The sequence below is a fragment of the Necator americanus genome, chromosome X (genome assembly GCF_031761385.1).
Source record: "Necator americanus strain Aroian chromosome X, whole genome shotgun sequence".
Taxonomy (NCBI): domain Eukaryota; kingdom Metazoa; phylum Nematoda; class Chromadorea; order Rhabditida; family Ancylostomatidae; genus Necator; species Necator americanus.
The window spans coordinates 23844891-23870792 of record NC_087376.1 but is presented as its reverse complement, the minus strand read 5'-3'; the positions used below and the strand labels follow the sequence as shown (position 1 = coordinate 23870792).

The following is a 25902-nucleotide window of genomic DNA, read 5'->3' as shown; positions in this document are numbered from 1 at the left end:
ATTCATATTCATACGATCTCATACATACGATACGTGATGACACCACCATACGTAAAGGTAAAAGTGCCGAATAGAAGTTGCAGTGCTACTCAGAGTCATACCTCCATTTCCTTTGTATGCTATACCAATTCGCTCGCCTCCTTTAGTGCTCCAATTTTAACATACTTTTCCAACAACGGCGCCGGTTACCTTATTTGAGATTTTATTGTTCTGGAAACTTCCTCTCTTCATGTCAATAATGATGTTTGCACAACGTCTCGTCCATAGTCTCCGATGCAAATGACTGGCCGGTCTCCGATGCGCGTTTCCTGTAGTGTAGCAAACAGCACACAAAGATATCCCAGAAGATTAAGCAGGGTGGCTTGTTGGAGTTCGCTCGACAGTGTACGGCAGTTCAGCGAGAGAAGACAGATAAATTTTGCCAAAGACTTCATGCTTCCTCAAGGCACATTTCTTCTCAAGTTGTAGCTTTTGACGATCTGCTGGACGGCAGCACCTTTTCGCAATATTTGCGAAACATTTGTCATATAACATTGCGAGTTATACAGCCCATACGCTCCTAAAATATACACTCACCACTTTATCTTGTTCAGTACAAACAGAACCACCGCGAGCAGATAACAATCAAATACGTATACGCTGCTTCACGCATTTCCCTGAAGTCGAAGGATTGTTTCGTCTTACTGCTTCAAAGAAGTTCCATGGTCAGTCTGCTGAGTTCCACTCCCATACAGTTAAGATGACCCCATGGATGAGTAGACGCGCTCTCCTCACGTGACAAGACTAGAGATTATTTGTTCAGTGCAGCTCCCTCGCTTTCTTGCACGTCCAAGTCATTTGATCGTGCAGTTGAGCATGCATATGCACGTCGTTTCATGTTTAAAAACACCTACGCTGGCATGAGAAGCAAGAGTCAATTCTGTCACAACACAAAAATTAACTCCGCGGCCTGAGTGAATTCACGTCTGTGCCAACCACAATATCGTTTTTAGTCCGCATTTATCCTCCATTTCATGATGCTGCACGTAGCATCTGGCTAAAATCCCTATAATGACAGATGTGAGAAAAATCGGGCTGAAAAAATTTCAACAGAATGCAGATAGGTTCAACAAGCCATGACCAAAAATAATTACTCCTTCTTCGAACAAAAAATCGAAGGAAAATTGGCGTTTCACTAGAACCTAACACATGTTCAAAAAAAAATTAAAAAAGGAAAGAAACTTCTTCTTCTCATTTTTGTCGTTGATGAAGTAGATTGCCTTTACAAAAGTAAAGTCTACAACAGGTGAGTCAGATTATATGTCAATAATTTTGAAAAAAAAGATTGAGATTTGGGGTACAAACCAAGGTGCTGCCAATCATGAGAGTTATGGAAAAAAGATGACCTAAGAACAATTTGTGCATTTCATAGAAAAAAAGGAAGTGCTCTGCAAAAACTAATGTTCTGTTAAATCTCGATTCCCTCAATTAATTTTTTTTCTTTTTTTTTTCTTGGGGGGGAAGGGGAGAATGAAAATCCCGACCGCTCAAAATCAAAATCGCTTACTTTTTTCATGAAATTGGACACGTCATCAAAGTATCGGCGATTGAACTCATCAGTGTTGCGAGCAAAAATATGGTAGGATCTGCAATCAAGATGTGAAAAAACGGGAAGCGCAAAAGTTCCATAGAATTTAGAGAGATTCTACATCTCACCGCGCAAACCAAGGTTAAATTCAGCGCATCACTATTTTGACGTAAAGCGGAACCCACAGCGAAAGCGTAGTTTGGATAGTAAGGCGCAGAACCACAGTGGTTTCGTCCACCCCACCCTAAAAAAACGACGTCGGAATCGCTGTGGTTCCAAGGATCTACGTTGGAACGCACTTCTACGTACACGCTCCGATCCCTTCACCACTTTATTCATTGGTTTCGCTTAGATAGTGGGAAGGCAACACTGATTCTCGAGCGCTCGCGCTTGGATGCGGCACGTGCACAAGGGTGGCGCGTTGCAACTGAAATCGGCGTCATAACCACGCTGGATTCCACATCATGCAAAAATAGTAGTACGCCGCCTTTAATTAAACAGAACTCACCTGCAAGAGTTTTTTCCAGACGTCTCTGCAAAAATAACGTACTCGTACCGACCTGAGTCCCATGGGCTCGTCCTAACAAGACACACTGAAACTTAGCTGATCCGATACGATCCTTTCGTAGACAACATATTAATGAAACGCCAAACTAAAAACATGTAACAAATTATGCATTGACTTACTCTCTCTGTGAAATTTCTCCGTATTTACTATAAAAATGTTGTTCTCAACGGATGAGACGTTGCCGTGCATCTGAATGGAGATTTACAAAGGATTCAAGGATAAGCCGCTTAGCGTTATTGATTTCCTTTTGAATGCGCCGTTTCCACTTTACTTCAGCGTCATTTGTTGTTTTTGAAGGCTCATGCGGCTTATACAGTGAATTTCTGAGCCAATGTACTAGGCTAGTGTTTCTATTCTCTCAAACAAGTCTGGTATCGATTTATCGACCCGAAAAGACTAGAGGCTTGTTTGGATCAGCTGTTTTGACCCGTGCATGTATCGTGCAACCGCAGCGGAATCCCCTATCACGCGCCACACGCGGTCAATAAAGAGCCGAGATACTAAAAACAAATTACACATGGACTTAGTAATAGTAGTATCCTCACTGAGGAACACTGAGGTTCTTGAATAGATATATTCGGCAATTAGGAACCTACTCATTAGCTGAAGGTAGAAGTGATTTTTACGTGAAGAAGTGTTGCCGCGTTCACCCCCTCTAATGTGCTGTGGAATAAGTCGAGAGCGTTTTTTTCTCAAGCTTAGAAAGCTCATGGAAATAAAAAGTACTAGGAAAGTGTTATAAAGGCATTGAAGGCAAACTCCTTAGTCTACAAAATAGAAATGTTTTGAATTATTAATTTCATTAGTTCCGGTTATTTCGGATAATTAGAACGGAGAGTGAAATGGAAAGGACGGAGCATTTTCGAAACCATTTGATCCTTTTGTGTAGACAATGAAGCCTTTGCAGCTGCTTGGTTGTTTACTATGTGTATGGAAAGCATCAAGTCAGGAATGAAAAACTTCAAAAAAAAAGAACAAAAAGACAATAAAAAACATGAAAACATGATGAAAGTGATGCAAGGCGCGCAAAAACATAATGAGCGATGAGTAAGTGGGAACTGTGAGGTACGATGAAATGCGGGATGGAGGCCAAAATGGAGAGTACGTTAATGTTAGATTTGCTCTGAGTTTTTGTTTAGAATAAATAATCAAAAAATGAAATTATTTTCAAGGCACGACAAATGGGTGGCTTGCTGTTTCTCATTATCATTTGGTCTCGGGAGAGAAAAGAAGTTAGGACGGTTAATTTCCAGTACCAAGAAAGGATTGTATAGCTTTTGGTAAGAAAGTGGACGTTAAATGAGGCATAGAGAACGTTATCCACAACCTTTGAATGATCAGAGCTCACTAAGGAGATGTAATTCAAAAACCAGGGTTTATTAAGGAGATTAAGATCACCTTCTCTCCATCTTTCACATATAACAACGACGACATTGGGCAATACTGATTAGTGGAAAGAAATACCATTTCAAAAAGTTGGATTACTGAAATTGACACATTTAAACTCCTTATAATAAACTAGCTGACAGCAGTATATACGCTCGATCGTAGGCGTATCTATTAACACTTCCTAGAACTCGAGCTCACCCTAAATGGCACAGTAGACAGATTCATATGAAGCCTATAGGACAACATAGTATGAAGGTAAGAAATCCGGCAAACTACGGAGATGAAAATCCTGTACTCTCTTTCTTCTAGGAACTATTCTAATGGTACCAAATTCATGTCCGCTATTCTTCGAATAAATCGAGTTGTAATTTCACTGGTTCCCATCACGTACGTGGGTTACTCTGTTAGTCCTCCGCTTGCGAAAGGGACAAAGGACACACTTTTTTCAAACGGCCTGACGAAGAAAATCTGACAACTGGACATGAGATCCTTTCGTGCTTTCTTTCTTAAGAGAACCCAGACGCTCACGACTGTTGTCCGAAGTTTACGGTTGAAAGATGTTGCTTCTCTGGCCCATAAGATTTTACCTACCTTGCCAACTAAGATAGCATCCATGGCTGTCCTGCACTGACGACATGTAAACTCGAATTTTCTCTTCTGTTTACGAGAAACGGGGAGACTGCTAACATCACCTTTTTGAAGACGTTGACCGTTTTTGTCTCCCGCATGGGAAGAGCCCAGGTTTTTGAAGTGCAAGTAAAGCATGAAGAATGGTGGAGTTGAAGAAGCCAGCACGGTTTCGGTTGTTCCTGGTCTGCTTGTCGATACTCTTGTATACCACTCAAGCGACTCGTTACTGGTTGCCTAGCTCTGAGGTGAGGTATTTCATCGTATTCATTTTCCGACCAGGATATGCATCGCTGGACACCTCTTTTTTCATTCTTTTTAGTGAGCACTGTTTTCTGGCTATTCATTCTTAAGCCGATTCTTCCGAGCGTTTCTTCCAATTCAGCCAAAATCGATTGTTGTTGTAATAAGAAAGATGACAAGAACGAAACGAAGATAGTGTTCTCACCGACCATATACTGTCGCTTCCGTCACTCTTGCAGAGAGTTCAAAGGCATCATTCTGAAGGCTTTCGTCATAAAATTGACGTCATGTGGAAATCTGATGGAAAATGTAGAGTTTGGGTATAAATTACGAATGCGAGCGTGGCTGTGCTCAATTTCACGTAATCGCCCGAAAAAAAAAGCCTCGTGTGAAACGGCTACTGTTCCGACGAGGCACGTGAAAGTGCTCCACCGTTGCGCACGCGCCGCTTCCGTGAGTGGTCGAAGGCCAACGAAATCTTCTCGCGAGCTTATTCAAGTAAAAGCAATGAATGAGCTGCTGAGAATGACCAAAACGTACCTCTTCGGAACAAACGTTGCTCCCATCCGAATTGCAAACAATCCTACACCTTCTGATGGAACATGTTTTCTGATAGCGTGTCTACGACGTTCCAGATAGGACCTTTATTTGCCTAGGCTTTTCGGCTTTTGTGCCGTCTTCAGATCACATCATCTCTATCGAAGTATTGGAAACAGAATCCATAAACATAGAAAATAGTCTTACATAGTGTTCTACCGGATGTGTGACCGCTGGTAGCGAGCGCTAGCAAGTGCTCAGTGTAGCAACGATGGATAGGACCACTAACGACGATAGAGATGAGAATTTAATTTTGCCCACTCCCAATAATTCCGACTGTTTGCGACGGATTTTGGGAAACAAGTTAGTAGCGGTGTTGTAGGCCTTGTAGTGCCCTGCTGTTTTTCACATTCGTGTAGAGTGAAGCTATATCAAAGGACCCTCTCATGACGTTGCCCTCTAATCTCGCAATCCGTAATCGTTCAAGATGGTACGTATTCGGCAAAGGAGACGGTACTTTGGGCAAAATTTGACCCACAACTTTATTTCAAAGAACTATGAAACCCAATCCGTTGGTTGAGGGGGGGGGGGGGTCATTAGGTACCTGCAGCTGATTATCTGCAGCCAAATAAATGCCTGCAGAAGAGGCTGTAGGTGGATCAGAGCAGGCATATCTTGTGATCACTAAGCCATGCCCATCTATGACCACGTCACTGAGGTCATGTCTCGTGTTTGTATCGCAATAACGTGATAGAGTTGGCTTCTAGGAAGGTTCAAAGAACGAAAAGGTAACAACGTAGCGGGTGAAAAAAAAAACCGTAGAAAATGAAGACGCTAAAAATGAATAAAGAACTGAGTAGATTTGTGCAGGAAAAAAAAACATCAGAAAATATAAATGAAGCTGAGAATTGAAAACGTTCCAAAATGAAAGGTAAAAGATGTAGAAACGAGAACCTGGTCTTTGGTAGGCGTAGATTTGTGATTGAAAAAACTATATAGGAGATATAGATGTATGTTTGTATATGTATTTATACAGACTATTAATCTATGTAAGATGGTGCAATAGTTCATAGAAGGTCTCTATTTCTGCTATTTCGTGTGCAATCATTCGATGTATCTCCATACGTAAGCGACTGATACTCAGTACAAAAGCAATACAAGAGATAGCGTGCTCCTGCGAGGCATGTTTCGCACCTCATTCGATGATGAGGGCCGAAGATGGGCGATGTAATGGGCGGGGCATGAGGGAAAAACAGCGCAATGCTGTGTTGACGCTATTAACTGCTGCGCACCGCAATTAACGATTGCCGTTGCCAGTCGTTTTCCCTAAGAATATGTTGTCGCGGGGACTGCGGGTACCTGACGTTACGCACCCCCACCACTATCTCAACATTTCTTTACTAACAGTTTAAGCTAACACGCATACACAAATTGGTTGTTCTTATGAATAAGTGAACTTAAGAAGAAAAGGAGAAATAAAGAAAAAGATTGACCAATGTATTCGTTATCAGGACAAAGTATAGAACATGTAAAAAGTCTGGGCGGATTTTTCTTAACCTTCAATTTACTGAATCGCAAAAGAAAAACGAAATTTTGAACAACTACCTACCTCATGCAATTCGGTGTCTTCTGGGTCATCTCTGTAAAACATGCTCAGTTCGGCTGATCCTTTAACATAGGGACCCACTGAAAATGGACTGAGAAATAAAAGAGAAGAAGAACAAAAACAATGAAAAGGCAATCTCAACCATCTTAACAATACCACAAAATCTTGAGAAATGTTGAAAGGATTACATTCAAATCCAATACAGGAGGTTGTCTTTGATATTATAGATGTGTTCGCGTTAGCTGTAACTGCATTCTGTAAGCTTCGTATGGTCCCAAACAATTTTCGAATAACATGTGGATTTCCATACATCTGAATTTCAAGATCGAGCTCACGTGTGAGCATGACAAAGTCGTCTTCATACCTGAGTCCACTCCCCTTCCATCATTTTTAGGTCATGAGAAATGCATCGAATGCAACCTCTGCTGAGAGTCAGCCTTGAAGTTGTTTTTGACGATCTCGGAGTGTTGCTATACTTTGCCTTTCTAGAGTAATTCCCAACTATGAATAACCTACATTACAGCGCTAAATATTCCACCTCTTCAGTTCATCCATAGTCTTGAAAACACCTCGATTGACTGCTGTATCCTTGCTTTTCACGAGAGTTTTCTTGAGAGCCCTTTTAAAAAAAGCTCCAGATTAGAAAGGAATTCATTGTTTTTAAAATCCAGACTTACAGTAGAGTTCCTCTTTCTCCAGCAGTGAGCTCACTAGCTTCGGTGGATAAGTCGATCCCGTACTTTTCTGTGAAATATTCCCTAAGATGTTTGTCACTGGTGATGACTTCGTCATCAGAGAAACCTAGGTTACCGCTAAAACTTTCATAAAAATTTGCAGCAAATCGTAAGAAAATAACTTTGGAGTTCCACGGTTCAAATAGTGTGGGATTTTAGAATGCAACAACGATTTTTTTTACACAAGAGAACAACAGTAGTCTGTGCCACATTGGCATTGTGAATTGTGTTTCGCATATCAATTTATCGGAGAATTATTTTCCCGTTCCTCTAAAATCAATCGTACAAATTATGCGAAAGGTTGTTACCAATTGGAGGCAATAAAGTCGAGATCTGGAAAGGAAATACAGACGTCTACTCATTCCTTTTAAAAAGTTAGCAAAATAAAGTATTAAAATCGTTTCTTTGATATCCAATATCTCTTGCGTTGTTTATACTTGGAGAAGAGAAAAACGAGTACTCCCATAAGATAATCATGCGCATTGAAGATAATAAATCAAAAATAATAATGATGCAGTATGGCTCTTAAGTAGTCTACAAGGCGAAACCTTCCATGTAATATGAAACATTTCGTAACTGTAAAAAATGGATGTGTATTGAAGAGTAGAAGTAGACGTTCTCGGAAAGTAAACTTTTCGAGAAATTAGTTAGTATATGTATGCTCCTTCAGTATCGGATACAGCGGAAAACGCAAACAGAGAACTGTCACTGGTAGAAGCAATGCAAGTAGTAGTCAATCAGAATTTTCCCGAAACTTGTGCGGGCGAGTTTCAAAACAAGACAAAAAAGAAAATGAAATTCCTAGCCAAATGCATTCAAAACTGAATAGTTTTCAACGAGACCAGAGAAATTTAGAGAAAGGTGTGGTTTCGTGTAACGTCGAGTTGGTGCGGGAAAAGAGGTACCCGTGAAAACCGGCTGACCGCTCCTGACCTCCCTTTAGTACCGCGTGTCTCCGCGTAATTATTGCTCTCGCTCCACCAGCTAGACATCCATGGCCGCCTGAGATCACCTAGACCCTCCCTATTGTTATCTAGTGAACACCGCGCACTACATTAGAGCCGCGACAAAGTGGTGGATACCACGAAGCAAGAGGAATGAAAAATGAATCCACGCAGCAAGTTCTGATTTGCGAATATAGTAAACTGAGCGCGTATTATCGGGAATTAGGGGGAAAAAGTAGATCCTTCAATCCAACTAAAAGATATATCATCAGAGGCATATCATAGAGTATCAAAGAGTCAAAGATTTGATAATTGATTCACCATTGATAGGAGTGATATGCGTGACCTACATTACCTCATTCGAGCAACTTCACACAAATAAAGGTTATCTCAAAAAGATGGTGCAGGCAAAAGAAAAGCTTGCATATATTTTAATTTTAACACATCTCATGATTTCACTAATAAATAAATTTCGCACATTTCAAACCATGACTGCTGTATATAAACTCGCAGTGCATAAGTATGTGATTGTCACGATGTCATTCAAAGAATTCATGTTCAACTTTCAACTGCAGCAACTATACGCACAGCAACTTTATGACCTAATCACTTTGTATACATTCTTTAAAAGTCTTTCTACATTTGACCTTTTCAAATTTTTATACAGATATAAAGTTTATATGGAGCTCACATCAAGTATTTTGATACTTGCTTATATACGTTACGTTTTATACAATAAACCTTTGTATGGTTCTCTAAGCTTTTTTTGACAGCATTTCATCGCTTCATTTCCGTCTATTCTCTACATAAAATCAATATGACAAGCTAGGTGTATTAGTAGCGTAGAGAGACCCTTGTATCTTCGAGATATACCTTTAGGTACAATGTATGTCTGCCAGACATTATTCGCGCCTCGTTAGGCGTTGGACGCCAGAATTACCCAGTTAGATAAGCAAAAGGAAATCTCTAGAAAAAAGCGAAAAAAGTAAAGAAAAGTCCAGAAATGAATGAGTGATTTCCATCCAACAAGTCAAAACAGAATTATTTCATTTTCACTCGCATTTCTAAATGACATATCACTTATACAAACCTCTTTCATTTATATTAACTTATAAGTATAATTTATCTATTGTTTCAAAGGGTTGTTCATCTATAGTTTCAAAGGGTTGGGCGGGGCGTCAGTTAGAGTAGCACAAGAGGAATAAACAGGCTACTGTAGCGATTATGATGCTGTGAGACGCGCGCTGTAATTAAGGGCACCGCTCCACGAACTTGGGGTGGTACGGGTTTGAGGTGGGTTATGCCTATACGGTGTCGTAAATTGTGGGGAAGAGGGTGATTCCGTCCATTTCTTCTTAATTGCCATAAAAAACGGCCCTGAAGATGCGACGCGTGCACAAGGCTGGTGCGCTCCAATAGAACTCGTTGTAGAAAATAGCGCAACGGAACGCTCAAAGCTGCATCTTCCGGGCCGTCTTGTACGGCGATTAAGAAGAAATAAGCGGGTTACCACCCGTTTCTCCAATCTACGATCCGGTATATTCTTTGACCATAGGAAATCCACATCACGTCAGATTCGTGTAGTGATGCTTTTAACGTGCTCATTAGCCTCCTTGATACGCGGTGGCACATAAGACGGGTACCTCTTGACCGTTCCCCACGTCGAGGTTAATTAAGGGGCTGTTTAATGGAAAATCTAGCGAACACAGAGTTCGCAACTAATTCTGAGCTTATTTGTTTAAAAAACAATAGAAGTGGATCAACAAATCCCGCTGCTAATTCTATCAGAGTTTTTTGTGTAGAGATTTCCTTAGAAACGTGGTTGCTAATTCTATTGGAGTTTTTTTTCGGGTAAAGAGTTCTTTAACAACTTGGTTTAGAAACGAGTAATCAACAATGGAGTGTGCTCACGTTGTTGTTTCATCTAAAAATCTCTTTTTCGCTCAGAAAAAAAAATGGGCGAATTCAGGCATGCTGATAATTTCCTGCAATAACACAAATACATTTGTACTTCAGTCGCACTATGGCTGTATCCCAACAAACAAGGATTAAAGGACGTGTCGCGAGTATGAAGCGAATGTATCGACTACAATAAATTGTCGCACTTGAATATGACAGAGTCCAGAGAGAATCCCAAAAGTCAGCAAAATGTGTTCTTAGCGAAATAAAGGTTGTTTGATTCATGTACAAACTTTTGTGGATTCTTACCCACTGATGACTGCGTCAGTCTCTTTTTTAATGATGGAGTGGTGAAAACAAACCAACTTCGATTAGGAACTATCGTCCTTTGAGTTTTCACACCGCGAGCGGTTTCCACCAGAATCTGAAACGTCTACTAACAGGTACTTATCCCACTATTTCATATTAATTTGGATATATTTCAGCGGCCTTTCGCAGAAGTGATAAGAATGACCTACACCAACAATGAAGTGAGTGCCTTATCGTAATACGTAATTGCGGCAGTGCTAAAAAAAATGGAGAAACAATATTCTGGGTCATTTATCACACAGAAAATCTGCCTTTCTCCCCTTTCTTACGTAGTAAACAAAATAATTCGTGTTAGCAGACTCTTTTGACAAAGTCTAGCAAAAACAAAGCAACCGTTCCTTCTCACACTTCGGATGTTCGCACCACATTCAAAGCTCTGGTACTCCCTACCGGTCAGTATTCGATACGACCTCTCTCATAGCTCGCACCTCTTACCTCGATACCTAACATTCACCTAAATGCTTGCGGCTTCCGAATCGTTCAGCCACTTGTTGCCTTTGCATAGACACTGGCACAAAAGACTCATAAGCAACTTTTTATGCATAGTGATTGTTATTCTTACTCTCGTTATAAATCTTCTAAACAAAACAAAACAGTATATTATAGTAGTATATTATATACCAGTCTCAACGTCCGGCTGAAGCCGGACTTCAGACTTTCTGTGGTGTTGCTTCCCTTCATTTTCAATGATGATTAATAGTAGTGCCATCTTTTGTGAAATTAGATTTGCGTATATCTAACAACGTTTTCGTCATCTTCTTTATTGTAAATAAAGGCGAAAGGTTTCATAGTTTTCTTTCCAAACGCGTCAGTTCTACATTTGGAGGACTCTTTTACCGTCCTACAACGCCTACGAACCAAATTGACGCCGCGGGACCCGTCACACTTCATTTTATAGTCTTGTGGCGTCGGCGCACCAATGGAACGCCGTGGGACCCCTTGCAATCCCTTTTTATAATTTCGTGACTGACACACACAGACACACGTTACAGAATAATCCCGTTATTACATAGTCAAGATAGACAAGATAGATAGTGCATATAGTAATATGTAGTATATTATAGAAGTACCAGTCTGAATGTCCGGCTAAAACGGTGGTTTCGGAGGTTTTAGCTCCGCTCCCCTCGACTGATCAATGAAAGTTAATAGTAGTGGTGTTTTCTGTAAAATTAGATGTGTTTTTTAACAACGCTTTCCTTCTCTTCTTTATATTATAAATTAAGGCGAAAGATTACGGAGTTTTCCTTCTAAACGCGTCAATTCTACATTTGAAGAATATTCGACCATCAGCTACAAATACTCCTTCGATGCCAGAATAATGTAGATACAATTTGAAAGCATTACTCGAAGTATGGGTATTCCTCCTGATTTCCCCCAATAGTTATCACAGAATGATGTTTTAACATAAAAATGACGTGAAAGACATCATCCTACTGATAAAGATAACGTTCCACGTCAGATCACGTAAACATCTTTCTACTATTTAAGCATCCGTTTGCATGCGTGTTTCCACTCTCTGAGAACAGCATGCTACAAACTTGAGGAGAACAAAGAAGGAAATAGGCACGCGGAGGAGTCATAAAGGTGAAAAGCAAAGCGCCCAGTGGTCACGGCTGTGAAAAAGCTCCAACCATTTATCTTTTGCATCATGCACACTAAGTTATTGCGCACCAATGACCGGGTCCACCGATGGCGGTGGATCCGTCGCACCCGATATTGTAGCAATCTGGCGCCGCCGTGCCAATCTGACGCCGTTGGACCCATCGTACACCCTCCCATAAGTATTTGGCGTCGGCGCACCAACCTGTCGCCGGTGGTCCCGTCGCACCCCTTTATACAGGTATCTGGCGCCGGTGGGCCCGTCGCACCCCCTTCCATAGGTATCTGGCGCCCGCACGCCAATCCGACACCGCGGGACCCGTTGCAACCCATTTCATAGCTATCTGACCCCAGCGCACCAATCCGACGCCGAGTGGACCCGTCGCACTCCCTTCTATAGGTATCTGACCCCTGCGCGCCAATCCGACACCGCGGGACCCGTCGCAACCCATATTATAGCTATCTGGCGCCGGCGCGCCAATGAACGCCGATGGACCCGTCGCACCCCTTCCATAGGTATCTGACCCCAGCACACCAATCCGACGCCGGGTGGACCCGTCGCTCACCCTTTTTCGAATTTCGTGACACACGGACAAACACACACACTCTCACACACACACCCACACACACACACACACACACACACACACACACACACACACACACACACACACACACACACACACACACACACACACACACACACACACACACACACACACACACACACACACATACATACATACACGCACACGCACACACACACACATACACACACATACACACACACATACATACACGCACACACACACACACATACACACACATACACACACACACACACACACACACACACGGACTAAGCTCGTTATCTCGTTATTATATATCATGATATTTCCGGAGTAATTTAAGGCGTTTCGAAACAAACTCCGCAAAAGTCACGAATAATTTCAGGCCAGAGTGACCAAACAACAAACAAATTATCAATTCGATGCACCTTGCTACCCAGAAGGCTTCATAAAAAATAGAGAGCAGACGAAGGAGAACAATCGACAATGTCAATGTTATCCCTTGTTACTTAGAAATCAGCACAAAGCGGATCGAAGAAGTAAGCTTGATCATTTTTAATTAACGATGGAAGTTAACTTTTCGAAGGAGCTGGGTGGCGCGAGGAGCATAACTTACTGTTTACAATTCTCTGTCACTGTTCCTGATCTATGCTGAAAGAAGAAATTTGCTTCAACCACTTCCTCTTCGCTTACCGCTGGAGACAGACGAAAAAATGCTAAATATTGTGCTTTTCATAAACACATTTTTATTCTTAGCAACATTAATGAAAAAAAAGAATCGATGGAAAAACGTAACGGATTGGCCTAAACTCACAAAACTTGCGTGGGGGCACCCATGCCCAACATTTACTCTGGACATTAAACTTGCTATGGTTTTGAACTCATTACTCGATTCAATATTGATTTGAACGAGTTCCGGTCAGATTAGACCGGAAGCAATATATCCTTGAGATAGTTTTTGCAAACGACGCGGCGAGGTTTCGTTTCATGAAATGGTGTCTTATGCGCGCTCGAGCAGATTATTGACCAGGTCACATTCATATCGATATCGATATCAACAATACGAAAACGTAATGCCAAAATTTCGAAGACAGTCTGACTCACTGAGTTAAAAAGGTGAAGCAGGCGGGTCATCAAGAGATCCCTGTCTCCGGAAACTCTCCAGCTGATGTCACAACTCTAGAGCTTCAGACCACAGTATTCGCTGGTTTGGTAGAGGTGGAACGAGCATTCGAAGCAGCCGAGCAGGGAAGATTTTTTTGAAAGGTATTCAGCACAGTTGAAACCTCACGCTTCACCTCACGCCAGTATTGCTAGAGTAGAAGTTGCAACGATGTCACTTTCTTTAACTTCCGGCAATGTTGAAAAAGAAGTCGTGGAAGTGTTAAGAGTTCCAGCTAAGGCCACTTCTTCATTCAATTCCTTAGCGAAATGCCTGTGGTCAGTCCCCAATTGCGACTTTACCTTTTCGCGATTCGTCTCTTCATGATGTGATATAGAAGCTGCGCCTGCGGTGATATAGAAGCTTGATTGCTGGAAGCTGCTAAGAGGCTGCATGTCTATTTTTGGATTAAGATATGTCACAATGAAGATCTTCACGCTAAAATTGATGTGGTGTACCAAACGAATGTGACAGAGTATGTTGCCAGAGGTCTCCCAGTAGTGCACAGAAAGTTGGACGTCGGGTGGCCTGAGGTCAGCGTGACTATAGCACCAAATGTAGCTGACCCCCCAACACGAGGCAGTTGGAGGAGACAAAACAATGTGTGTCAGTCAGAAAATGGTTACGGTCGTGGTGGTATACTCCATTACAACATGGCCCTGAGACAACAACTGGATAACTTAACGCGGAAAAGAATCATTGGAAAACTAGAAGAAGGATGAAGTGTGACGAATGTAGCCTACGAGTTTAGTATTGTTCACAGCATTGTTCACGTGTATGGGGAGCGTTTGGAACAACTATTGCCAGAAGGAGAGGACGTGGTTGATCAAGGTGAACTACAACAGTAGATGACCGCTACATTGTCCAACAGGGAAGAATGGGCCGCGTCTGTTGGCAGTGTTTGATGCGGTCACGCATCAAGCCATCCATAAAATACTTCTTTAATTCACTTCAGCCAAAGCTGTTAATATGTTATTTTACTTTAGCTACTTCGTCCTTTAGCATTGCACACCAGTGTACAAACTCATTCAAAATATTAAGAGCTTCGCTTGAGAGCGATTAATTTTGCATCAGTTGGGCGAGAGGAGTACTGGCTGGATTTGATAAAACGTGTGAAAAGATAGGGCTCTAGACGAACTTGGACAAGAGCAAAAAATATTTATTCCTTATCCGCTAATCCCGCTCATCGGAACAAACATATCCTTCACCTGTATATATATATATATATATATATATTAGTCTGAGATAAACATGATGCATGTCCTAAGCTCAGATCACGGATGTTGCCGCATTCAGCAAAAGAAATTAGAATTGTTTGGACAGAACACATAATGAGCTTCACCAGCAAAAGTTCAAAACGACCAGTGAGTGACAGGATTCTTCAATAGCAATCGTTTAAAGGCCTCCTCCAAACGATCAACTCCTTCATTCAAATCAGATTCAAGTACTTGGAAAAATATGTACTTTCCGCGTTCATCGCGGCCAAAGAAGCCTCTGAGCAGCTCTCATATGCGATAACGACAAATGGACTTATCACTGATTCCTATCTTGATTCAATAGACAAATCACAAGTCACAGTCACAGTCACAGACAACGATAGAATAGATTATATGAGATATTATCTAGATCACCTTGAACCCCATTAATCCTCAAATTGTTTGAGCGGGCGCCAGTAATTCTTTCTCTTGATACCTTGATGAGTCTTGAAACAGTGTGATTGTGGTCAATCGTGCTGAATCCTTTTCGAAACAGCTTACTCGCATGGCTGTCCTTCATCCAAGGCTTTTCTCCAGTTTCATATACGGCGTTGAGAGGGCGGCGTCGTCCCTTCTCTGTCAGTCCGATGACATTGTACTTAATCTTTTTGGCTTGCATCATCAGATCTTCGATGGCCGCTTCCGATGCAAGCGTACGTGCGTTATAAGTACAGATCGTTATCCCAGTCCTTTTCCATTTCGGTAGCCTATATGACTCCTGCAACCTCAATTGCCCTGGCGCCACCGTACCAGGCTTTACCCCGGAATCAGGAGACTCTTTTCAATTACTGTGACATACGTAAAAGTTTAAAACCCATGGACAGGTTTCAAGCCTCTAGTCCCATGAGTTTTTTAAGAGGACGTTGCGTTCTTCGCATTGAAGCTCGAAGCTTATTTATTGGAGGCGACTCCTAACCGCCTCCCTTGCACCTCTTAGTCACTTGATTGCAGGCTTTTGGCCAGACCCAAGGACCCGGGATACAAGGATGTCACGAGTCAATCTTGCAGAAAGAGGGAGTTCATCCCCTGAATCCACCCGCGTTTCTGTGCAAGCCGAAGGTTGCTTTTGTTTCGCGATTAGCTCCCTATCCGCCACCCGGAGGTAGCCCCGGGACTAGCCGGCTGTGATCGCTCTAGTGAGGGAGATCCGCGGATATGAGATATTACAAAATATCAACCAAATTGTTGGGAAAATTTATGAATTGGCTACAAGTTATAGTCGCTGGTTATCACAGACACTATAACAACCTTTTGATAAGAACATAAATTTGTGGGTCATTAAATTTATACTATGTAGTCCGGTATGTAGTCATACTGTTTTAATTCCTCTGCAAAAATGTTAATTTTATAATGTCACTCTGAGGAGGAAATGCAGTAGTATTAGGTTGATGAGTAAGTCGTCAGCGATTTATTCAAAATTGCAAACGAATTTAGAAACAAGTAGGTAGTGACCAAACATTATATAATAAACCGTTTGAGAGAAAATTTCACATTTTTCTGATTTTGCGTAGAGAAGAAACAATTCCTGAGTATACTACCTGCCGTTTTCTTCGCGCTTCAAAAGTAAGAGTTTTGACCTAGACGACCGATTGTACAACGGTCGACCAACTTTCGTAGGCTGAAAGAAAATCCTTTTTTTCTTCATTTTTTTTTCTTTTGAAAGAAAAAGTGCAAGTTTTTCAGGTAAAAGACAGGTGTCGGAAATGCTGTTTTGTTCGACTGATATTTATAATCTAAAAAAAACAAGAATGAGTAAAATTAAGGAAAACTAGAGCGCAATTTTCCTGCATTTGAAATATTTCTTTTCTTTTTCTTACTTCTACGTCCACTTTTAGGTTCGAAAAAAACGTAAGAAAGTTCATCTTCTCTTTAATATGTATCTAAAAAGAACAAATATGTACAGAATGTGGCATTTCGCATAGCAAAGGTTGTGCTTCCCGTTGTTTTTTTTAATAGTTCCCCAAAAATAGATCGGAACACCATCTATCAATATCGCCAGTCACTCATTAGCGTACGCAAAAAGTGTAACATTGCTTGTTTAATCTAACCCTGCTTTGTCTCATTGTATGACGTCCACCCTACTAAAGAAACAGCAACACACTTTAGAAGAAACCACGGAAAGGAACGGAAGTCACGGAAGGTAATGTTAGGCTCAACGGAACGGCATCAAGATTTCTCACTGTGCGGCAATGTCATGTGGTATCCTCCATATATGATCATCGAATTTCGAAATGCTACACTAATTAGTGCAGCCGATTCATCCATTTCAAGTGCGCGATGCCTTTGTATTCCACCAAAAACACTATGTTGCCCACCATATCGAGAAGAGATTTTAATTGAAGGTTAGAACACACGTGGGCCGGAAATTTCTTCGATATTGGAGGGTGTATCAAGCGACAGTTATTTATCAGTTACACAAGTTTTGGAATGGGTATAAAGATTTAGGGAGGAATGACGCAGAAAATGATCTGCGCCCCGGCAGAGGGGAACATTGGAAGTGGTCAACAACATCGGAAAAGTCGGCCAACTCTTCCGCAAAAATTGTTTCTCGAGTTGCAGTCGATTCGCGAGTGGTCGATCTACAACTGGAATGGACAGAAAGCGTATTTGGGAGGGTCCACATAAAAGTTTTAACAAATCAAACTGTGTTTGAAGATTTTGCCAAGGATTCTCACATTTGAACGGAAAAAAGCATAAATGAACCTGAAAATAAAAGGATTTATATGGGATGTTTTTTGTTTTTTGTGCTGAGCCTACAAAAACACCCCATATGAATTCTTTCATTTTCAAAAGTTAAGCAACTTTGCCTAAGAGAACCAGATTTAAAACGAATACTTGACATCGAGAAGAGCAGCATATTGGAGGAGATGAAATTGCTGTTCAAAGAAACATGGTAAAGGAGAATGCAAAATGCTTGACGTTAGTCAATTCCTTCGATGTGCGCCTACAGGTTCGACTACAACATGGAGTCGAAGAGGATTAGTGAACAAAATCGTGGTCTCTACAGTGATTTGCGAAGGTCTATCGATGTAGAAAGCCGGCTTTTTATCTTGTCGGAGGAAGCCAGTGTCAATTTGCCGATTCCAGAAGCAAACAAAGATTGGTTGAGGTTGGGCAGCTTTGAGCCACCGATCTTAAACTTCTTACTGTGTGAAGACTTCTTACGTCTGCTCTACTGCCTCTCCATACGTGCTTATTTATTTGTGCTACCAATTCTGCTATGAGGCAATTTTTAGAAATTTACTCTTGCGAGAATTTTCTATCAGATAACCAATTCAAGACAAATAACTAGTTCAATAATAACCAATAAATCAACATTGATTTTGACGACCTTTTTGATATTCACAGACATCACTTTAACTAAAAAATTATGTGCCATATAAAACAAACCCTTCCCCCGACATTGTTATCGGCACCCAGGCTCTCACTGCTTCCGTTAGACTGTTTTAATTGCCTTAACTGTTCATTGACTTCTTGTTGCTGCTTCTGCATAAGAAGCTGGAATGGAAACCATCATTTTCGAAGTTAAGCTAAATTAACAGTATCGCTGAAACTAAACGAACAGAAGCTCCTGCTTGGTGGTCAATCATGGCTTGCTGGTACCTTCGTTGCTGATCGAGGTATTCCATTTGTTTCGAGTTATATTGAGCTAGCTCAGATTGATGGTGAGCTAACTGCTGCAATGCTCATATTGCTGACGAAGAGGCTGACAGACTGTATATAATCACTGGCGTTTACCGCAAGATACTGATGATTACGGATGGCATTCAGGGATTCAGATGAACCGTTCCCAACCATGAGCATAGGAATATTGACCATGCTCAAAGGACTCGGTGACAGTTCTCCTGTCTCTTTTTGAGCTGAGTTCTGCATCGACTAAAATAGGAGGTATTTGAAGAAATAAAATGTTTTTGTGGCAGATCCTTTCTAGGTGCAAATTCACAAAAACAAGAAATCTGATAACAATCTAAAAAATGAGTGAAAATTAAATGCAAGAAGAAGTGATACTCTTAATTCCAAGTTTAAAAAAATCATTGACAATTATAAGGAATTGGGAGCTCAGGAAACAGTAATCCGCTTCCACAATTCCGGCGCTATCAGTAGATCATAAGTAGGTATCAGTAGTAGTAGTATCATAGTAAGATTGCTTCCTGTTGAATAAAGGTTACCGATTACTTGAGGTGAAAACTAAAAACGGCATGTCAATATTGCTTGAGAGTGTGATACAATAGTGGGACAAAGAATCTCCCATTGACCGATGTTTTGCCATATTCGTTTATATTTTTTGCATTTTAGGCGTTCATGTTGATGTTATCGTGGGATCTATAGGGACGAAAAGATAAAAATCGAGTAGGAAGTAACATTATATGAAGTTTTATTCAATGAAAATGCAAAGGACAAAGAGGAAAGGAGGAGAAGTAATCGCTGTCAAGTAAACTCGCATCAAAAGATGCAAAATCTAGTTTTAATAATCTACTATGTAAGTTGGTGAGATGGCGCTGTAAAGACTTGGCGAAGGGCGTAGGGATCTTTTTGTTGAAACGGTCAGTGATCAATCCTCGAAAGAAGTGAGACTTTTGCAATTGACGTTAAAAAGTTTAAAGAGCACAACCTTCATCCAACCAAGACGAATTTCCTTATTATCACTGAAAAAGCAATTTCGATGCTAGCATCAAGCGAAAAAAAAGATCTACAACTGGAAATAGGAATAAAATTAGTGCAAAAAAGACTCCATGAGTTGTTAAATAAACGCTCACAGTAAATTTCAGACAATACGATTTCGAACAGTTGTAGAGAAGACCTTACCTGTATTTGAACAACATTTTGTGCTTCGAACTTCCTTAGTTTTTTGGAACCTAGTTAAGAAAAATTCTAAGTATTTCCTCCTGTTTGCTATCCTATTCGAAGTATTCTTAATTAGCTTCTAAGAGAACAAGAACACTAAGAGACATCAAAATTTGTATTTTAGGATTATACTTGAACTTGCTTTACCAAAATATGGCACCGAAGTTTCCAACTCTGCACCCGTAATCTTGCAACCAGAAAAAAAAGCGAAATTGTATATTTTTGCCTGCGCCTCAAAATCTGTATGACTTCGAACAATGCGCAATAACTCAGCTCGTCGTTCACAATCTAATTCGGGTTCAAAGTGTGCTATAGAGAGAAATCTTTCTACTAGAACTTGTTTTTATTTTTTCACATTTGTTTCCATTGTCTCAAATGCTAGTTTAGAAAAAGTTGAGAAATCTGCTAAAATTTTAAGCTTCTCTTCAACTAACTTTTGAGAAAGCCAAATGGTCTCCATAAAAGATAATTGGACTATTGGGTTGAGTCGAACGTTCTCGAATAAACTGACAATATTTTAATTTAACTGTGAATCATTTGAAGTATGCGTCATTGGCATGGATGGTCTTCTGAGGTCCTGACCATCCAAATGACGTTGAGGAAAAAAGGTGGCAGTCCAAGGGAGTCAGGTCTACGGAACACTGTGGAGTGGTAAAATGATCCAGTCAAGCTTCATCAGTTCACCCTTAGTCGTGCTTGCAATTTGCGGCCGAGCGTTGTCGTGCTGGAGGTAAACTTCGCGCTGCTGCGAACGTGCATTTTTTGCCTTTAAATTCCTCAGCTGCTCAATGTAGACGTCGGCGTTCACTGTACATCCCTCGGCGAGCAGCTCTCAGTATTCGACGTCGTGTACGCTCCACAAGATGCAGAGCATAACCTTTTTGGCGTGTTCGTTGAGTTTATGGACATCTTCTGCGTCCGCATACGGTTTGGGCGATAATAAAAGAATAAAGTATGAAGTGTTTGGCGTTAACCAATCCGCTTGGGATGCACCCCCGCGTTCACTTCAATTCAGAATCGTTTGAGGTTTACGAACGTGCAACTGTCCTAGTCAGTGTTTCTATCCACGCAGACACGTCTGGTAGCAATTTATCGACCCCGGAGGGATGAAAGCCTTGGTGAGCACTAGAGCGGATTCGAACCTCCGATCGATCGTGCAGGAAGCGGAACCTCTAACCGCTATACTACACCCGCCGCATGGGCGAGAATATCAGCGATTATGATGATATCCGATTAATTCTGAACAAACTCACGGGGTTAATTAGGAAAAATCGCGCGCGGACTCTTGTGGTAGATCTCTACAATACTATGCATGAACATTGAAAAACCGACGGTGAGTGAAGGTGCGGCACTGTTGGGCGCCGTCGCTTGCTCATAACTTGTCATAAAATAAAAATTCAAGAACAATTTATATATCACTAGATTCCTCTCTTTCGATTTTGTTTGTTGTGTTCGTCCTTACTTTGAAGCCTTGTAACAAGGAGAGAAGTTATCAAGGTAGCAACAAGTTGCTATTAAGAGCACAAGTATTTCTGAATTTTGTGAGATTTTTATTGTATGTGTACAAACGAACTTTGTTTGCACACAAGAACAGCGCAAAATTTGGAAATAACGCTTTTCGTCTTTTTTCTTTCACTTCATCTCTACTTTGAACTTCCGTTGATCTCCAGAACAGAGTTCAAATTGAAAGAACTTAAGCAGAACTCTTAAAACACATAATGTACTTTAGTATATAAAGCTTGTTTTTCCCTGAACAGATTTTCTCGCTTTCCTATAACACTGTCTTTTCATAGCTTTCCATAGTAAGGAAAAATACGAAACTTTCGCTAAGATTTTATGCAACTATTTCAATACTATGCTCCTTAATTCACAAAAAATTGAGTTCGCCACAACATTTCGAGTTGAATGATATCGTTTCCAAAGCTATTCGAGATTTTTTTTTCTATCAGACTCCGCGTCCCGGTTATTTTTGCACTTCACTCAGGGGTGACCTATTGTACCATCTCTCCTGATAACTACCCTTCTCCATCTCAATCTTCCTAACTTAACCGCTCATGTAGCAATCAAAAATTAAATAAATTAGATGTAGTAAATAAAATTGAAGAAGGAAATTGGATGTTTAATAAATAAGATAAAACACTGACTTGACTTTCTTGACTTAATCGGCAGGCTGATATTATTGCCCGAAGCGACTGTGCGCATCTTCACCGAGGTGTGTCGTTGACATAGCAAAGTCCACGTATTGCAAAACCATACATCTCGCCCGAAATGCCTATCCACGCCGAGTGTCCTCTTTTATCGCTTCAGTCCAGAACTTCCGTGTCTGTCAAGGAGGCTTTCTGGCAAGGTGACGTGTCAACAAGCGGTACAGCACATCGATCTCCGCGTAAAGATCTCCATTGTGGCATACCCTAGGCCAAAGCTAGTCAATCAGCTGTCTAAGCATCTTTATTTATGTGTAATCAAGTATCTCCATCACATCTTTGCTGAACATCTTTCTCGTAACTGCCGTTGCTCTTTACGGTATAGCTCAACTAGCAGAACTCATCGGCGAGTTCGACCTGTGCCCATCCACCATGATTCCTGCTCGATGTCTCGGTGAGACCCACATCTACTTACATACATAAGGGCGGAGCCGTAAACAGTAGGCTACAGCCAGCTTCGATACTGGTTGATGACATGTTGAACTTTCGTACTGCTTTTCTCAAACATTTCAAACAACAGAACTCATCAATGATTTAATACGTTTTCCGTCCAGTCTAATTCCCCAGTTCACCGTTGAGGGTCTCGAGGAAACCCACATTTGCTCTCATTTATCAGGGCGGAGTCGCAATAGGCAGCGCCAATTCCGATATAAGGATAAGAACACTGGGAGAGACGATCAGACGATCTTCTCATACAATGACGAAAGAAGTGAAGACGGTGAAGTTGATATTTCCCATGTGTTCGCCGGTACACCATATCCACTTCTGAGTAACGTTCTTCGTTATGACACACCATCGGCCAAAAGTAGTCTCGCAGTCGTCTGAACACCTTTTCCTCCATGCAGTCAATCTTCTCCATCACTGGTGCTGTCCAAGTCTCCGTTCGTGCATCATGACAGGAAAAGTTAAAATAGGTGTCCTCGCTGTTCGACTTTGTTGGCGATGGAATCGACCACAGGCTCTTCGTCAATGAGTTGAGTGCTGACCTCACTTCAGTTTAAACTTTAAACGGTGAACAATAAACACCTGGTCAATCGTAAATCAACCAGGTCAAAAGCCAGGTTGCTTTCCGCGCGTTGTTTTCTCACGATATTGACTAAGTCCGTCCAGAATAATCCCCTCCAAAACCTTGTAAATAACGCTTGCAAAGAGATTCCTCGATAGTTCCTAGGGTCCGTGACGGATAACTTCTTGTGGAAGGGAATTATGATAGCGTGTCTCCACCAGTCAGGTATCCTTTCTTCTAACCATATTGAACGGATGATCTTTGTCAGTTCACGAATCCCAGAAGGAGAGAGAGGTTTTAGCATTTCTGCGCTAATTCAGTCGTCTCCAACAGATTTTCCATTTTCATGTTCTGGATACAGATCAGAACCTCCGACCCGGTCAGTGGTTCCTCACTAATGGCATATGTCGGTCTGTGAACGTGTTTGAGTTCAAAAGCTGACGGCGCTTGTCAGTTCAGCAAAGTCTTGAAGTGATTCTTCCAAATGAAAAGGTTGCTTCACCGACAGCTACTCCACTGGCAGTGTTGAGGGCTGGAGAACATCTTTCCATGTTGCCGTTACACTGTTTCAAAGCATGGGCTGTTCAAGCCTTCCTGCAATTTCTTGCCCTCCTACGTCTTTTGAAACTCCTTAGCAAAGCTTCTTTCTTGACCGTACTCCAACATAAGAGACTTACGTTGTCGGAATTTCGTTCTGCATTCTTCGTCTTTCAGACCTGCCATTTAGATTTTCCGTTGAGGAATAACTCCTCGGTTTCTCTTGTGGAACCATATTTTGAACCTAAAAAGAACTCAACGGCAGACAGAGTCGAATGCGACATACCAAGCAGTTCTATCTCTCTAGACGAATATCCGACTAACGAATGTTCCTCGTCAGAACGTAGTTGAACTGAAGTTTGATAGTTCTCACCTTCTGCTTGCGCTGCTCTTCAGGCGTTAAAAGGGTTGACCCTTGCCACATAGGCCGATGGTGCCGATGATTCCTTTTTGACGTACAAGCGATGATGAATCCCGTCCGTTCACATAAGTCGACCAAACAGACGGTTACCGCCATCCGATGTGCGCTCCGCTGGATGACACCATTTTCTTCAGAAACATCAGGTTGTATTTCAAGTCCCATATTCGTATTTGCGTCGGCTCCGATAACTATCCCCTGCTAGCTAGATATCTTGATCATAAACACATTAAGTCCATCATAGAAGACGTCCTCATTGTCATTCTCAGTAGTCTCTGTAGGTGCATGGGGTCATACGATTCACTGTTTACGTCCTCTGGGATCCCGCAGTCGTACAAAAGCGCATCTAGACGATTTTAAGCCAAATTCCTCCACCAGGTTGTTGTAGTTGCTCCTCATGGCTATCGCACAGCCATCTTCTTTTCATCGCATCGCAGCAGTAGACAACGTAGTCTCCGATACTGAAGACCGGCCGACCTCTGATGCCTGTTTCCTGCTGTGCAGCAGACAGCACACAGAAATACCATAGAATCCTAGACAGGGCGGTTTGTTGTTCAGTCGACGACAGTGTTCGGCAGTTCAACGTTACGAAACGAATGCCTTTGCCAATGATTCCATGCTCCATTCAGGCGGTTGCCCTTTCGAATTATGGACTTTGGCGATGTGCTAGAGCACACAACCTTTCTGCAATGTATAGGAACTTTGCACCATATAACAGTCCACATTATATAGCTCGTACGGTCGTACGGTCCCAATGCGTCTACTGGAATGCCTGATTGCGTCTAAGAAAAGCTAGGCCACTACGATCAGGTAACAGTAAGACATGTATGCGCGTGATTCAGAAATAACGTATGAAATAACTTTTGTGTGAAATCTTCTCCTGAGCGATGCAACTCATTGCTAACGATATCTGCAACGCGTCTACGATTGTACCGGCGAGGCAGTCTCTGCTGCGTATTTGACTTATATTTGTGGAATTACAGAAGTTAGCAGACTATGACGCAAAAGTTTCTTTGAGGAGAGGAAGTCGCAAAGGGCTACTACAAAGTCTTTCTAGATCAATAAAGGAATCGAGCGGATCCCAGCATCTTTTCCAATCGTTCAGTTCCTTCCCCGTCGTCAATCAAGAAGTCTTGCAGTCAATGTAATGAAGTTTCGAGAGTGACGTTAGCAAAGTTCCTGGGCCGTATACAGCTGAACTTTTAGCTGGTGATTCCGTGCAACGAACACATCACCTCATCTTGTTGGTGATCTCCCTTAAGTGCGTTTAGCATCTCTTGGAAATCTTTCTAGCTCTCTTAGCCCATCTGTCGTCTGTTTATCCCATTTAATCTCCAAGTCCTCTCTTCTTGAAACCCCGGCATTTGGAAGTGTTGTATTTATGTTTTCTTGTTATGCCAACTGCATGTGGGGCAATCTTATAGCTCACAGAGTGTTACGAACAGCGAGAAGTCACTGGTAATTGATAAGCTTTTATTTGGCTGGATTCTTAATGGAAATCCAGAATGCTTCCAATGCTTCCCTAGCAGATATTTCTTTCTCGTGCGTTAATATCGTAAACTTTACTTCGAACTCTTTTCCATCATGCTTCTCATTTTTGTGGCGCCCTAACGGTGTCATCGAACTCCCACACCTTTTACCAGCCAAATGTCCCTTGATACTCACGTTGAGCATCCTTCCAGTTTCTCTAATATAAATGGTGTTGTACGTTAGGCATTCTATTTATTAGGTAACTCCAACGTTCGTGCAATCACCAGCCTTCCCGAATGGACAAACCACGACACATTCTGATAGGCATTGCCTATCGTAGAATCTAGTGCGAA

At 41.5% G+C, this 25902-nt stretch overlaps 2 protein-coding genes across 3 annotated transcripts in view; both read right to left on the bottom strand.

Moving 5' to 3' along the window:
- Positions 1-24244, bottom strand: part of RB195_025154 (uncharacterized protein) — a gene marked incomplete at both ends in the record, with an annotated part of 48622 nt that extends 24378 nt beyond the window's left edge. Inside the window, 15 exons of one of the 2 annotated variants that reach the window (XM_064213182.1) lie at positions 1547-1625; positions 2076-2160; positions 2255-2324; positions 6541-6617; positions 6726-6849; positions 6902-7022; positions 7076-7156; positions 7215-7338; positions 10481-10538; positions 18460-18567; positions 18633-18746; positions 18808-18945; positions 22059-22116; positions 23802-23905; positions 24035-24244. In XM_064213182.1, coding sequence (XP_064069062.1) covers positions 1547-1625; positions 2076-2160; positions 2255-2324; positions 6541-6617; positions 6726-6849; positions 6902-7022; positions 7076-7156; positions 7215-7338; positions 10481-10538; positions 18460-18567; positions 18633-18746; positions 18808-18945; positions 22059-22116; positions 23802-23905; positions 24035-24244 — 1551 coding nt within the window. Of the gene's footprint in view, positions 1-1546; positions 1626-2075; positions 2161-2254; positions 2325-6540; positions 6618-6725; positions 6850-6901; positions 7023-7075; positions 7157-7214; positions 7339-10423; positions 10539-18459; positions 18568-18632; positions 18747-18807; positions 18946-22058; positions 22117-23801; positions 23906-24034 lie in introns of both variants that reach the window. The other variant, XM_064213181.1, reaches the window with a different exon arrangement.
- Positions 24245-24425: 181 nt separating this feature from the next.
- RB195_025153 (uncharacterized protein) lies at positions 24426-24704 on the bottom strand (the record flags this gene model as incomplete). Its single annotated transcript, XM_064213180.1, has 1 exon — positions 24426-24704. The coding sequence occupies one exon, from the start codon at positions 24702-24704 to the stop codon at positions 24426-24428; it is 279 nt and encodes a 92-aa protein (XP_064069061.1).
- Positions 24705-25902: the final 1198 nt, after the last annotated feature.